This window comes from Centroberyx affinis, unplaced genomic scaffold (genome assembly GCF_046629955.1).
Source record: "Centroberyx affinis isolate AG114_WGS23_722 - 3 ecotype Tasmania unplaced genomic scaffold, CSIRO-AGI_Caff_v1 ptg001386l_1, whole genome shotgun sequence".
Lineage (NCBI taxonomy): Eukaryota > Metazoa > Chordata > Actinopteri > Beryciformes > Berycidae > Centroberyx > Centroberyx affinis.
Window position 1 is genome coordinate 112,136 of NW_027279869.1, and position 16,929 is coordinate 129,064.

Consider the following 16,929-nt stretch of genomic DNA (forward strand, 5'->3'; position numbering starts at 1 on the left):
TAATGTGCAGCAGCCTACAAGTCAGGGGTTTATGGTAGCACAGAGTGAATGTGGATAGATAGTTGTAATTTGAAAGATGGAATCAGGTGTATTAATTGTGTGATGAGCCTACTGATTTTATATGATATTCTTATAATAAAGATGAAAAACAAACTACTCTCTTGCTATCGAGCCCGTTCTTTATACAACTGTTCATGCACGCATAGATTGAACAGAAAGTAGCCTTCTAGAGTCACAGCTTCTACACTATCCCTTGCATCTATTTTTGGGTAATGGATATCTGAAGTCTTAATTTGGCTGTAGCATGTGCACATGGAAAGCTGGACAGCTGAGCTTACAGTGGAGCTGCTGCATTAGCTGGTACATTAAGGTGACAGGAAGACTGACACAAAGGACAAAATACCCTTTGAATTTTACCTTCATTTCAATTCATTTTATTGACAAAAAACATTACATTTAATCAAAGAAGAAAAGGTACAAGAAAGTCCTGAGAAAGCAAAAGGGGTGATTTGAAAAAGTTGCATTAATAATTTTGACCTCACTGCAAGCCTTGTTGCCCCACTCTCCCTCTCTGTGCCTTCACAAGGCTGCAGCTCAGAACTGTAGACGACCTGATTGATTAGATATGTTGCAATTGGAAACAGAGGCCAACAAAAGCCATATGACCCACCTCCAATGAGATTTGAAAGTACTGGCTTGGCCAAAAGGAGATAGTAAAAATCCTCTCAATGCAGCCTAGGATCAGAAATAAAGCACAGGCAAGTCACTGACATGTACAGACTCAGTCATGGCATAGGACAACCAACAAGTGATGTATTTCCCTGAGTCGGGACACATGGAGAATTTAATTTCATGTCCGGATGCTCAGTCTTTCAGATCAACCACTGCACAGGAGTGCTATGGCTTCATACTAAGAAAAAAATAAACATTTGCTGAAGGGCTTGAATATTATCACTGCTCTGAAGGACGCACATAAAGACAATGACAATCATGATACAAGACAGAGTATTGAAACATTATTCACTCCGAAACAAGAGCAGCTTACATCACCGTTCACAATTATAAGAGCTTAATCATCCTGAAGTTTGTTCATTCATTCATTGGCATGGCAAGAAAACTAGTCTTTTGCAATAGGAGCATAAATGCACATTATATACACTGTTGCCCTCCCCAGTGGTAAAAGCAGACAGAGATGCCTGTCTCTGTAGTTATTAAGGCACTGAAATTCGAGGGGCTGGGGAAATGCAGATCTGGATATACTGAGTTTGTATGCAGAGTAACAGTTGCTCGTAACAGAGGATGCAGTATTCATTTGACCACAGAGTACAGTCTCTTTCTGACCAATAATCTTCACAGGCTTACATAACACATACAGTATGTCTCTACCAAGTTCTGATCAGCCATTACAAACACAACACAAACTAATGATATTGTGGTAAATGTGATCAAACTTCCCACATTCAAGGCTATGTACATCCAATGGACTGTCTATATGTAGATATAGTATGAGATGACTATATTGTAAAAGAGGGCAAAAGTGATATCCAGCAAGTTGTTCTCTGTAACGATCAGGGATGTTTTCAATACAAATTCCATAAAAGCATGATTTAAAACACTGGAATGTGGTCCTGAGATTATAATGGATAAATCAAAAAAAGTGAATCTATGGCCAAGGTAACAGGTAATAAATCTAGCACTGCATTATGTTCGGTGTGTATCCGTTGTGCCATCTCAGAGTCAGGTACTGCATACCTGTGAACATGTAACAAGAAACAGTCTTTACATTCCTATGAAACAGACATTTACTCCATTGTCTCTCACAGCCATAGTAAAATATGACCACATTTCCTGCATTTGCACTGAAATGAACTGATGAATATTGAACCTGACATCTCTTGTGTTTTCATATGTGCACCAGATAGTCAGTGAGAGTTTTGTTCTGGCGATTTTCATGATTTGTTCGGTGAATCACACAGAGCCAAGTTCACTGCTCTGTGTGTGACTGGCTGGTCAGGAAAGCCGTGGTAGACTGGAAGACCATCACTGTTATAGGCGTTGTAGGACTTTACTTCCACGTGCATCAAATCCCTGTGAGATTGACTGAGGACGGCTCCTGACCGAATGGTTGTCTCTTTAACGTCTGACATCAGTTGACAATTTTCCAGCTCTGGGATTAGTCAAAAAATGGACTCTGGTTCAGATAGGAAGGTTTGTTAGCTTAATGACTACATGCTGAGGAGTTTAGGACAGATGAGGGATAGTTTGGTTGAGCCTGGTATCCAACAGAGAGAGTTAGTAGAAGGAGACGTAACATGTCTCGCTATCCTTGGTAGCCATGTCCATGGGAAGAGGGTATCAGTGATGTCCCTTAGTCCCAGATAAAGATCCAACTGGGCTAAATGGTTTACGCATTCAGGTTTCTCTGGGGTTTGCATGGGCACATGGGAATTCGCCTCTGGATCCTGGTAGACAAGGGAAGATATGTCAGCATTGTACATCTAAGTGTCAAATGTCTGATATGAAATAAACTACCCATTGTTGCATGCAGGGATGTAGTGGTAACATAAAAAGCTGAGAAAACTAAGAATTCTAATTGATTATCCCCACAAAGTGAAAAACAACCAATTATATTTTGATATTTTTCTGATATTTTATTTTCTTGAAAAGATGTAATTTTCATGCAACTTACATCAGACACATACTTCTTACCATAAGGTATGCTATGAATTAAGTAATAATAGTCTTCATAAAGATTTATATTGGCTTGAAATGGTGGTTTTATCCTCCACTACTTCCCTGACTTGTCTGCATTGGCAAGTCATTCTCATATACTGCATGCTTACCGTCCCATGCAGGGCTGGATGGGTCACTGTTTCCTCCTGACCACCTGTTTGAGGTGGAGCTCGCTCTCCGCTGCGACAATAGGCAGCTCGTTCTTCAGGTGGTATGAGATGAGGTGGCTTATGCTCTCAAATAACATGTCTTTGGTGCGGACCTTTATGGAGGACAGGAAGAGATGGGGGGAGGGTGTCAGTGATCATGTTGAGTCTGCATGAGACTTCCGTAAAGCCTGTTTGCCATATTGAATGACAGTCATCATCACAAATCTACATTAATAACAGCTAATGAAGTATTATCAAATGTCTTCAGAATTAAATGTATGGGCTTCTATAATTTCTTTGACATCCTTCCTTTCCTTACTTTCTCATTAGACAAATTAACAACCATCTCTGCAATGACAACCAGTGCAACTAATATTTTCCAAAAGTCATGTTTGAGCTAAGACTCACCACTCCCTCGGGGTCGACCAGCAGCAGGTGTTTGGGCAGGCCACAGTGCATGCCGGTCAGGACGTACTGTCCTGGGTTGGTTGTGCTCTCCCGGACCAGGAAATCTCCATCTCGGACCAGGACTTTCTCCGCGTCTCGCCGGCTCATGCGGCCGTGGTACCAGGCCTCCCTGCGGAGCTGCTCCTCGGTGGGGGCCACGGGGGCTCGCCTGCGTGGAGGGCTGGGCCACTGGTCCTCCAGCACCACCACCCCTCCCCCTCCACCCAGGGCACCAGGACCTCCAGCAACAGCAGACACACCGGAGCCCACAGCTCCTCCACTGGCCTCATGCAGCTTCAGAGCATCTTCGAAGGGCCCTGTGGGAGACCACGGAGCAGTGACAGACTTAAAATACAAAAACATTAATTCCAAAGCATTCACGTGGGATGTATACTACCAGTCAAAAGTTTGGACACACACTTTTTCTTTATTTTTATTACATCTAAAGACATCAAAACTATGAAATACCACAAATGGAAATATGCAGTGACCAAAAAAGTGTTAAACAAAAAATCTGGATAAATCCCATTTCAAAGATAAAAAAGTGAGTTTACTTTCCACTGTCTCTGTAATCATAATACATCACTGCATACCAAGCAAACTCTCAGGACTTACTCATGTCAAATATGTCTTTCTTGGGACTATCGGGTCCCCTGGCCCCTCTGTGTCCATCGGGCCCCTGGGCCAGTGAGTCCAGCCCGTCCAGACTCTGGGTGTTGACGTACAGATGCTCCTCATAGTCTCTGCTGCTGGGCGGCTGGCCGTCGGCGCGCAGGTAACCATCTGATGTCAGAGCTGAGAAAGACAGGCACTATCAATACAGTACAAACTTCTGTCTGCATGTGTATGTGTATGTGTGGGTGTGTGTAATACATTTTGTATTTTTATTGTTTTTTAGCTTGTTGCCCCCTCTAGTGGTTAAAATCACTCTTTGAAAGTCTAAGAACTTTGTGCACAGATAATGTTATAGCTAATGGGTCTTACATTTCCACAAATGAGCAGTTGCATATTTAGGCCAGTTGCAGTACTAACAGTGGTGGGGGGCGTAATGTTATGGTCCTAAATTATATAAATATTATTGTATGTAGCCAATAGATAAAGATGCATTCTTCTCCACAATATAAATTTAATCTAAAAGATATCAAGTGTTCATTGGTATTTACAGATTGCAGATTTTTAGGGTGTCATCATTCCTCAGTACACTGTGCAGACGATATTCGAATCATCAATATGGGCAGAGATAAATAACAAAGGCTCTCTGCTGTGGCAATGTTGTCTCATAGAGTAGATTGCTTGTATTTCACAATGACAGATGAAAGACTAGACCACCTCTGTTAAACTGGGGTCAAAGTTTACCAGCCAGTTATTTTGTTCTAGTTGTTATACCTCTGTATTGCCACATGGTGTCTCACCTGAGCTGCTGTTGGTCTCAGTGTCCCAGTGCAGTTCATAGCACAGCTGACCAGAGGGGTAGGACATTGGCTCTCTTCTAGCTGGTGAGCCCATCTACAAACACACACACCAAAATGACATTCTTAGATATCATGGACACATTTATATGTCAATCTGAATGGTAACTCTTGCATCTCTTGTCCCCACATAATGCTGTTTTGAAGCACTCTATTTGAAATGTTAGCTACAGTATGTCACTTGAACAAGCTGCAGGGAAAGAGGAATGATTTCTCTCACCCATTAGGCAATACAAGAGCCTGGGCTGTGGGCTCTTTATGTAATCATATCTTTTGCTGGCAATTATAGTGCAGGCACATCAAGAAGACAGTTATGGAGTATACTTTAACGCTCTGACGGTTGAATTCCATGTAAACAATATGGGGAAGGAGCAGCAAAGCATATCAGTCACCGGTTTATGAAGCAGAGATCAAAGAGTTTAGCCTGAACCTGGCTGTCACTTACTGGCAAAGGTCAGTCACGAGCTACTTGATTTTGACCAGATGTAGCTTCAATTATGTCTGTGATAAAGTTAGAAGACGAGGTTGGAAATTACACATTGCACATGTTTTCTCAGGTGCTTTCTTGGAACATCTCAAAATTTGGCAGAGGTGGCAATACTGGTGCTGATTAGTTTTGAGGAAAAAAATAAAGCTGCAATACCGGAATGCTCATCCCAATTTCCAGTTAGAGAGTTGATGAAACATTAAATACAATTGAACCTTGAACCTTTATGTAATTTCCAAAATCATGCCTGGAGGTTCACTTGTGCCGCTACCTTGCTCTGTGGCTGGGTGTGGATGTGACCCAGCAAGGCTCCACCCGGCCTGATCCTGGAGTCCACCACACCCCCAACAGGAGGCTCCTTCCCTGGGATGCTGTTGTAGTAGTCGTGCTCAGAGGAGTCCTCATCCTCCACCCACGATGGCTCCTCTGTCCTGATACTCCTGAGGGAGGAAAGACAACCACAACAGTCAGGATCCAGGAAGTAACCATGTGTAAGTAAAAGGAAAAGTTTAGTCTCTTAAGTCTCAGTGATGTATTCTTTTTTATTACAATGTGCATGAACATACTAACACTAAAAGTAATACTACTGATACCAATGCCAATACTGCTAGTACTAAAACCGCTATTAAAACAACTACTACTAATACTAATGATAATAATCCTAATAATCCTAATAATAATAATACTTTTGACAAAGTTTTGAATTCTCAAATGGATTAAGGCTTCAGCTCAGATGACATCTCCACATCCAAAGTTATCTATATAAATCTCCTAATGTCTAGAGCTGCTATTGCCGGCAGCAGGATGCTGTTCATTTGAAACCAGAAGAGAAAAACTAGTCTGGAGTTCCTCCTGTGTCCTCAGTGGAACCACAAACACCTCAGGTGGTCTGGTGACAAGGGAAGAAGCCCTGAGCTCTCAATAACAGGCTTTGATATTTGTGAGGATCAGAATTGAAAGATGGATTCTGAGGTAATGTAAGAACAAGGTATCATATCTCCTTCTAATGAACAAGAAAGAAATCAGAGAGTTTTGTATCCGGTTTTTGTAATGCAACTCAGTTCTTTGCCCAGGATGCCCGGCCAGTCCAGTTTGATAACCACCTTGATTGATTAAGGCAGCAGAGTAAACTTCCTCTATCCTCCTCCTATCCTTGCTGCAAATCTTTTTTATAAATAATCATGATGATGCACTTTCCATAAGTGGAAATGATGGCTGAATTTAAGTGGGGTCTCACCTCTTGTAGTTGGCTAGTAGCTGGACTGTGAGTCTGTGCACAGCAAATTTTCCAGTGATTTTTTTGTGTTTTTGTGAAGTGTTGATTGGAGAGTTGTTCACTCATAGAACCGATATGGCTCTGGGGTGTGTGTTCAAACCTATCTAAATGTGTTAAATTAACTCTGATGGGGGTGGACTTATATAAACACTGGTTAAGTGTTGCTTTTTACACTCTGAGTCAAATTTTATGATGTGTGAAGGTACCACTCCATAGAAGCGGGCTGTGGAGATACTCTCATGTTTTTCATCTTTTCATGGAAGCCATTGTTTTAGCAGGACTGCTGAGCAACCACTCGATATTATCTCACCTCTCCACTGAAGCCATGAATTTAGGAAAGCTGCAAAGGAACTATTTCTCATTATCTCACCTCTCCATTGAAGCCATGGTTTTGGGAGGACTGTGGAGGTACTGTTTGAACTGCAGCTCGAAGGCTTGGCCAATGGTACTGATGACACTCTGGGCTAAACCGTCTGAGCACTCCAGGATGTGACATGCTGCAGGAAATCAAAGAGGAGGGTCGGTGGGGTAAAGACATTTTTCCAGTTGGCACAGGTTTTCAGGAGTAAGCTCCTGGCCCAAATATTAATCCCATTAATTGAAGAGTTTCATTACAAAATGCTATTTGTCAATTTTGAGAGTATTTTTTTGATGGAGGTGATCCCTTGCTCCAGAATATTACATATATTGTATAATGACTAAAGCCAAAACTTTAGTAATACTTCATAGTAAGCTTTACTTTCATATCAGGAATTGCTTCATAGGAGATGGTGTTTTTTTTGTCCAAATGGTGGATAAGTCAGAATGAAACAGCATCTTGATAAACAAGTGGCAGTGAAGCAAACAAACAACGCAGTATTGTATGTGCATGGTTATGAAACAGGCAGTGAGGCTGAAAGAGAAGCTTTTCAGGAGATACCTCTCTGATTGACTGGGTCTTTGGCCACATACGCAACATAGTCGGGCGTGTCCTGCAACAGACAGGAGGAAAAACTCAATAAGGCCAGATGAATTAGGGGTATATAACTAAATTAAAGCCCTCGTTGATTCTTTGGTCATGATATTGGAAACCAGTCAAATGCAACCTAGCCAGATGTGCAGTCTGCCAAAAAGTCCATTCCAACAACACAGAGGGGAGCAGGGAATAATACATTGCACTCACTGTGTCTCCCCCAGAGGCAAATGAGATGGACTGCATGGGATGGTGTGCTATCACCTGAAAAGATAAATGGATAAAAACAGAAGCAGAGGTTTGCCAATATTCTTCACTGTTTCATTGTATCATTGATTAAAATGGATATATTCAGAATATTCAGAATCCAACAGATTCTTCTGATCATTCAAAGATATGGGTTTTGAAGGCCAGTACCAATACTGATATTTTTAGACTGAAGCTGCTGATAGCTGATAGCTGCTGAATTTTCATACCAAAGACTTACAAGGATTCAATATTTTCCAGGTTGGAAAAGCCTCGATCATCGGACATTAATGATCCATTTACCTACACTAATTGAAATTCTTTTCACCCTTAAAGCAGGATGACCCACAGCACCAATTCAATAGCAGAGGAAATGCTGGGATCCATTAGGCCTATAAACATCCTCCTGGATGATATATGATATTTAATAAAAGACTATCGGTCTAACCCCAGTACAGATGAACTTATGGTAGTTTAGCAGTGTCTAACCTGTCGTGTGGTCGGGATGAGCAGACTGAGGCCCTCTATGGAGATATTGACTGCAATACTCATGCCAGCAAAGCGCAGGTTACTCTTCCCCATGATGGACTGGAGAGCTTTGTTCAGGGCCTACATGGCAAAAAGACAGCGGATGGACTAATTATCACACAGTTAATACTCTAAGTTGAGATGTCACATATACTTGTCTTCAGACAAAAAATACAATAGTAATACATGTTAAAAAAAACAGGCACGTAGATACACATACATGCACATGCATGATGGCCCCCACACACAGACCAAAGACCAAATAGTCAAATATTGACTGCAAATAATTAGTTGCAAATAAATCTGTTTAAACCTACTTGGAACAACAGAAAGGTAGGGTTTACCATATCAAAACAATCCAGAAAGCATCAGACAAGTTGTCAGTCACAAAATGTACTAAATTGACTTTCTGGCACTCATGCTAAGGATTATTTGCAAATACTATCTGATCCAAGTCTGATGCACACATTGCACACAACAGGATTACAACTTTACTATTACCTTCTTCCTCCAAGCCCCTTTCCCACCAGGCACAGCGTCACACAGCCTGTTGATGGCTTCCCTGGTTAGAAGAATGAAGAAAGGTCAGAGGTCACAATACCATAATAGGAGGCCACTGGCCACTGATCAACTGGCTACTAGGACACATGGATGATCTAGAAATCATGTGTATTCATGCTGACTGTGCATCCGCATAATGAATGATTCAATACGGTGGCAACAAAAAATAAATTCACAAACTTTTAAACAAACAAAGTTTTAAACAGTTGAGCAAAAGTGTTCAGGACTATACAAAATTGCAGCATCACAGTTATGGACAACCTGAAGATAAACATGAACAGCAGCTCTGTGCTCCTTCCCTCAAGCCAAGGTCATAGGTCACAGATCCATAACAGTTCAAAGGTCAAGAAAAGGTTGCCAGCAGGTCAACTCACAACGTACCAGATGAGCTCTGGTTACCACTGATGGCCATGGTTTATATGATCAAAATCAGAATCATGTCTTCATGAATATCAAACTCATGTCAAACTCACAGTTTGAAATAATAATTAGGTAATAAGAGAAATGTCATTACTCAAGGTAAAATAAAGTGTCTAGGGTCCCTGATGTCTGTAGTCCGTCTCTCTGCTTGTTCAAGGCATCATTTATTTCACATTGTTTATTTTCCTCAGTCCAGTTCTCTCAGCCATTGGAATTTGCAGAAATGGTACATCTTTGTGATGAGGCTGCCATAACTCCTGGGAATAGCTGTCTAATGGGTGTTTATGGGCTCTGTCCCAGTGAGGTAGTCAGATATAACGAGGAGCTGAGGCTGGAGCTCTCGCTCTGACTGGGGACGGGAGTCGAGAACCCAGCTGCCCCTATCAAGTGGCTCGTAAATATTTAAAAAGCAGCGTCCCGGGCCCCATCTCGAGTAAAGGTCTTCTCAGGGATTTTTGAAAAAACACCACAATGTTGGAGTGACTCATGTTGACGAGAGGGCGGTGGGAGGAGAGAGGTGGACTGTTGTTGTTGTTTTTGTCTGCAGTCTCTGTGTCTTTCCTGCGACAAAATGCTGCGCCTCATTCTCCCTGGTGTTGCTGTTTAATGACTTAACAGAGTGACACAGCCAGATCTACCAAAGAGCCTACTGTTGGGAGGACACAGCTTCTGCAAATCCACGACTTGAAGTACATTTTTGAGATTCTGAGGCCCACCGACAGATTTGTTTTAGTATTCCAGGACTAAATGAACTGTATGGCAGCTGATTTCAGGGGCCTACAAGTCAACAAGCTAAAGAAATGAGGCCAGCTCTGGACGCATGGCAGGCTCTGACTTTAAAAGGCTGCTTTTGAATTAGATCCACATTGTGTTATGCAACAATTCACATAAAATGTGCTGTAAAAAAAAGTTTGTTAGACTGATTGAGTCAATACATCATGGATCCATGGCCTAGCTGGCCAGATGAACAGTCGTCTGTTCCCCAAGGATTCAGAGAGCCGGGCCTCTTGCCCTCAGCATCACTAGGGAATTTGGAGGTCTTTTGTAAAGTAGCCAGTGACAAATGGCATTATACAAAGCCATTTCTCAACCACCAACCACCATAACCAACAGAATCATACAAGGATGTCAAACAAAACACATTCATTATGAGTACACTAAACTGAACACAGCTAAGCTTGTTATGTCACGCAATTAATCGTGATAAAGTAGATAACTTAACCGGATGTAAGCAGCTTATGCAAAGCATCTTTTCTGTCTTTGCTCATCTTTGTTTTGCTGTTTTGTTTTGATGCCCCCCCCCATGTGAGTCACAGCAGACAGTATCCAGCGGGGTGCGTTCATGACGACCACTGCAGCTTTCCACAGTCATTAGCGAACATCATCAATAATAGATCTCCCTCTATCACTCCATCTCTGCTGCCTCCTCCCCCCTGCACTTAAGCCTTGGATGCATGGTGGGCTCCGATTACTGCCGATCGATTATGGAGGAGAGAGAGGAGGGTGAGAGAGAGAGAGACAGAGAGAGAGAGGGAGAGAGAGAGAAAGAGGGAGTGGGGCGGTGCACTGCTCCCATGAGGCCTAGGATTGCAAAGAACCCTGCTTTCATAACAATAACATCACATGTAGCATACAAAAACACACAGAGACAGATATGCTACGACCCATAGTTTTGACCAGTCACACCACTGAAATTGTAGTTCTGTTTGCTGCAGTGATACATTGACATCTCTTAACTGAGAGACGCAACACTGTATTGCTGCCATTGTGGAAAAACATTGTAATGCCAGTTTTGGTTATTTTCACGTTTACTTGAATTGGAATTTAATTTCCACTATCCTTAACTGTTTGAGCATGATTTGGGACCTTATAGACTGTGAAATCCACGACTAGAATTGAAAAAATGTTGGCTGTCCGAATGAAAAGAATGCAGGTTTTTCTACATTCCTGAAAAGCTAATTGAAATAAGCTACAGGTTTGTGTGTATTTATTAAGTATTTTATAATGAAAGCACGTAATTGGGATCGCTCACCAAGTCCCCTTCACTGTCTCTTTCCTTATGACCTGAAATGAAAAGCTAAAATAAACCCTCCTTCTCTCCGATGCTTGAGAAGTACCAGCCCAGATCTGACAGGTCTGATGATAGTGATTTGGTGTCATAGTGACTGATCCTTTTGTTAATCCTATACAGCTTGGATCAAATTCTCCTGACTCACCACAACCATGAGAGATAGTTAACCTCCAACTTACCTCGTCACCTGAGTCCGTGTGTTGAAGTCCAGGGAGCGCATTGATTTCAGCACCTCGATGCAGCCCATGTACTGCATAGACACAGATCGAACAGAGGAGAAAACATGTTTTACCATACAGTACAGATTTCAGTCAAGATTAGATGTTCCTTTGAGTTAAATTATGAGTTTAGCATGTATAGTACTTTTAGTGCTGGATTAATCGTGGGTCCTCCACTGATACAGGAATACCAATGAAGAGTTTAATTTCAAAACAAGATATCCAACATTTAAAAAATGTGACACCTCCTCCAAAATGAATGCTAGCATGAAAACCAAATCCACTATTGTCAAAGTTACTAGCTTTCTGAAGGCCTTTTCTTGCATAATAAATGATATAATCATAACTAAAAACCTTTCAAATTGTCTTTCAGTGGCCTTCCCACTCTTCCAAGGAAACATTTCTGGGGGAAACACTGCTATACATGATATGGAATCTACTGTTGGTAATTGTGAGCTTTGTGCTTTGTAATCTAGCTAGACAGTGGCTAACAGCCAGCTGAGTGGCTTCCTAATGGCCGTCAGGTTGGGGTGCTAATGGCATCTTGACTAGATTAGCAGCACTAAGAGCTGCAAGACATGGACAAACTGTGGCTTTGCAGGCCTCTGAGGAGTATGAATGTGTCTGTGTGTGTGTGTGTGTGTGTGTGTGCAGGTCATGCATGTCAGGACGTCCTGGACTAATTTGCGAAGCTGTGAGGTTTTCATGCAGGGATGCAGTGGTGGATAAATTCACATTTTTGTTCGTAAAATAGTTGACCTACCTGTTTCAGCTAATGCAAATCTTTATGATAGTAAGTGGTATCAGACTTATTCATGAAAATAGGCTTTTAAAAAGGAAATAAAAGATAAATGAATACTACTATATTCTTGTATTCAGCCCTGCATGCAGTACGCATGAGTATTGAAACTGAGAAAAAATTACTTCAAAGCTCCTGTTCTGACAAAAAGATTTGGGTACAAAATATAGATCATTTGTGTGATGTGTATCTAAATCCTTGTCATAACCTTTGACCGTTAAAAGATACAAAAAATAGCTATTGCTGTTTATTTTTGTAGGTAATATTGGTGATTGTTGATCACCAACTGGAGGTCATAGTTTACCAGCCTTTTACCAATACATCACAGTTTCCATACATGCCCTACTTTAAACAACACACCATAAGAGAGTTCTACTCATATCCCATAATGTCAAACTCTTTATAGGTCGTAGTAGCTTGGCTGACTTATTTTGCCTTTGTCAGACTAATTAGGTGCTACATCATTTACATCCTGCCTGTTCTACTTTGGTTCAAACTCAATCAATGTCATATTTAAAGATGTTTCCAAGACTGTTATTGAGACAGACCAAGCAGCAGCCACACACACACAGCCACACACACACACACACATACACACACACAGACACACACACAGACACAGACACACACACACACACACAGCAACCCTTGAGCCTGAGAGCTTAATGAGCTTTCTAACCAGATTAGGAGACAGGGGGAAGTCTTCCATCAGGGAAATTGTCTCTCCTACTCTCTCTTTTTTCTTTGCCTCTCTCTGTCAATGCCTCCATTGTCACACTCTCAAATTCGACGATGCAATGCATCCCCTCTTCTATCACTCTATCTGCACTCCTACCCTTTCGGCCAAGTCTCTAACACACTATTCTTGTAACCAGGGACACAGGCTTTCCAAGAAGCATTCCTCAGAAATTCAAGGAAATTTGCATCTTCTTTTGAACTTCCCTGCATCATGGCTGCCTTCCTTGAGGGAAGTGATATCTATTTATTATATTAGCTTATGTAGCCTGGCTGTCAGTGCTGTAGAAGACCTCCTGTGCTCAGTTTATTATCTCATATCTGCTGCTTATCGAGGCTCCTTCTACTAACGCAAGGCCAGACCAAGAGGCATGTATGTTTTGAATGGATGGATGCACAGATGGACGGATGGATGGACAGATACTGTGGATAGCTGGATGTTATCAAACAGTATCTGGATGGTGTAAATAACTAATGATGGTTGACTGGTTGAGGATTATTGCAAAATTGGGTACACATCCTTCATACTTTTTTGCACTTGTCACAGCATATTTGAGAGCATGTGACCGATAAATTTACTCAGTGACCTTTCCACTTGCAAGAACATCATAGAAGGGGCTTGCTGCAAATTAGACTACTATAGCGCAGTAAATTGTTCTACATTGGCTGGAAAATAGCTGGCTGATTTTATAATTGGAAGGGAAATACTGTGCACCAGTTAAATGGATTGTTAGCTAGCTAAGTGTATAAAATGATAGCAGGCTGGTTTTTATGGCTGTCTAACTGATGGCGGGTTTGGCAGCTGCAGGGTTCGCTTGATGGGTGCATTGCGGCGCCCCAGCTGTCAAAGATGGCAGATGCAGGCCAGACACAGCTGCCTGGCCTGGCTGTGTGGGCACAGAGGAAGTGTCAGAGAGGAAACAAACGCTAAGGATCCTGTCTGAGTCTGTCACCTCCCAGTGGAGGAGTGTTTGTGTATGGTTTTGTGTGTGTGTGTGTGTCTGTGTCTGTGTCTGTGTGTGTGTGTGTGAGAGAGAGAGAGAGAGAGACAGAAATAGAGACAGAGAGAGCTGTGGGCTATGGTGGCTGTGCAGAATAAAAATGGCACAGCGCAGCAGAAATCTACTGTCACTGTGACACTAATACATGCAGCAAGTGCTCCTCCCTGCATAGATTTACCACTGAATCACACATACTGCTCAAGCAGCCATGAAATCCATTTTGCACATTAGCTCACACTGATAATCTAAAATTATTACACTTGCAGTTGACCACAGTAAGCTGTTAACAGGTCAGACTGATAAAATATACTATGCATCTGATATGTATGTTTTCTTGCATGTTTAACGGAATAACATGTTAGTAAATAAAAAGACATTAATCAGACATGGTGTTAATATGAGAGGAGCACATGTTGTTAATATGAGCCTAGGGAAGCCCCTGCATGGTGTTGAGAGCTGTAACGTACTCACCGCTGATCCTAACACAGATGGACCCCTCCCAGCCCCTGCCGTCCAAACCTCCTCTTCCATATCACATGATGCAAATGACTGTGATTAAATGTAATTGAATATAGGAATGAATGGTGCCTGTGTAATGCCATTAGAAAGCGTGCTTGGGCCCTAGACTGGGCTAATCAAGAGCCATGTCATTAGTTTGAGGCTGGAGGAGGGGGGGGGGGGGGGGGGAGAAGTGGCGAGAGGGGCGGAGGCGAGCGGGTGTGGGGGATCGCTGAGGGGAGATCATTGACATTGACGTCAAGCAGTCTGCCTGGGATGGTAACCCTTTGTGAACACAAATCACTAGAAGGCTGATAAAGATATCTCTTCAGTCACTGCACAAGCCGCGTGGCTTTCATAACACAAAATGGCTTATTTCATGTATAATCAATGCCATCTTTCTATCAGGAAAGACAGTGTAATTTCCTATTTCTGGATATAGCCTGATCTTATCTGTGATAAAATCATAAGGAGAAATATCTGCAAAGCTATTCTGTATAAAGAGCATTCAAGCATATTATAATGATGACAATACTTATAAGAAGATTGAGATTCATTGTGCTGATGCATCGTAAATCTAATTTAAAATCTAAAAGATAAAATCTTTTCTCATTCCACACATGAATGTAAACAATCTAGCAACCACACAAAGCACGCCACTCCCACATGCTTCCTCATATTGGATTTCAACTACAGCTCATTTAAACTGTAATGCTTTGGATTTCTTATTTATGTTACACATCATTACTAAAACAGCCACCAGGCATAATGTTGTGAAGTACAGTCAGGCATGGGTTACAGGCACTATATATGGACGGTTATTGTATAACTACAGTTTCCCATGCATATAACTTATGGTAAACAATACAGTAGAGCAACAATGGTCCTGATAACTATAGTCCATGCATGTATCATATAATTTCATTGTTTATCTCTCCACCCTGTGTGCTGCCCTGACGCAGTCTCCCAACCAGCCACACCAAGCCATTTATCTGGATTAAATTATGTATTCCTCAGCCCGCACCACATGGGCTGCATAACAAACTGCCTGGCACTGTGGTGTCCTTTTGTTTCCCACCCAGATAGAGAAGCCTGGAAATGGGGTCGTTAATATTATGTGATACAATGGTTCCTGTGAGCAGGCAATTGTACCCAGTTGTTACATCATGTGCGAGTATTTACATTTGGAAAAAGTTAGTACTTTTCTGGTTTGCTTGTAAAACAACATCAGACTTGTTAACAAATTCGAACAAACAATTCAAAACCTGATGTAAACACTATCAAACTGTTCTGCAAGGAAACAAATCCTGAATTAAGTGAATGGTTAACTTCCAATACAATGAATGCACACAGTGAAATAAGATGAGAGTAGTCTGTAAGTCTGCATTGACTCACCCTGACAATATAGGAGGCTCCTGGTCCTGCAATCTTCTTGTCGGGGTGCAGCCAGCCTTGGGACGGCTTGTGGATGAAGCTGCCCTTCTGGTTGAAGTCTTCTCCCCCCAGCCACATGCCTTCCACTCTTGTCCTGCGGCTCATTCCTGACCTAGAGCTGCTGGAGCCCCCGGGGCTCCCTGTGGCCTCCATGGCCCCAAATCCGTGGCCCCCCGGACCAGCTGAGCTGGCTAGTGCGGCTGCTCTCTGCCCTCGGATGGCCTGTAGGGAACAGGGGGTGACACACACAGGGTCACAGGAGTTAAGCACCGCAGCTAGACTGGCCACGGGGCCACTGGCTGAGGTCGCACCACCGGGCCCGTGTGATGATGAGGAGGAGGAGACAGAGGCCTGGGAAGGAGCTGCTGCCGCCTTGCCCGAGTCCTTGCTAGAGCTGGAGCTGGAGCTGGAGTTGGACGGGCTCCGGCTGAGCAGGGAGTTGGAGAACTTCCACTGAGGCATCTTGGGGATGAGCATGCAGAAGGTGGTGGTGGCGTCCTGCTCCCCATCCAGGCAGGGGGAGTCGGCCAGGGCTGCAGCCCCGGCAGAGGAGGAGGACCTGGCGCTGGGATCCAGAGGAGGCAGGGGAGGCAAAGGCAGGCTGGGGGTGGAGGAGGGGACCACCGGTGTGGCCACCACTTTGCCGCTCATGGCTAAGCTCTGCATCAGGTCGTCGGAGGAGGTCACAGAGTCGTTGCGAAAGCGGCCATACTTTGGCTTAAGGAGCATGCCCGGAGGAGCCGCCTGAAGCAGGGGCTGAGAGGGGGGATAACTGATAGAGGATGAGGGGAAAGGGGAAAGGGGAGGGGGAGAGGTGTAATGGAGGAGGGGGAAAAACTGGAGAGAAAATCTTCTGGGCAGAGTCCTATATCCTGGTCAATGTTGACTGAACGCTGTCCGGTCCT

The 16,929-nt window shown here is 42.9% G+C and overlaps 1 protein-coding gene across 1 annotated transcript; it reads right to left on the reverse strand.

Moving 5' to 3' along the window:
• Positions 1-2,332: 2,332 nt before the first annotated feature.
• On the reverse strand, positions 2,333-16,753 carry shc2 (SHC (Src homology 2 domain containing) transforming protein 2). Its single transcript, XM_071526128.1, has 13 exons — positions 15,986-16,753; positions 11,519-11,589; positions 8,789-8,849; positions 8,249-8,368; positions 7,724-7,777; positions 7,481-7,532; positions 6,932-7,058; positions 5,545-5,725; positions 4,742-4,835; positions 3,945-4,124; positions 3,291-3,646; positions 2,844-2,995; positions 2,333-2,462 (listed from the first exon to the last, which is right to left on the reverse strand). Exons 1-12 carry the CDS (start codon positions 16,751-16,753, stop codon positions 2,867-2,869), a joined length of 2,193 nt encoding a protein of 730 aa, XP_071382229.1. The 3' UTR covers positions 2,333-2,462; positions 2,844-2,866.
• Positions 16,754-16,929: the final 176 nt, after the last annotated feature.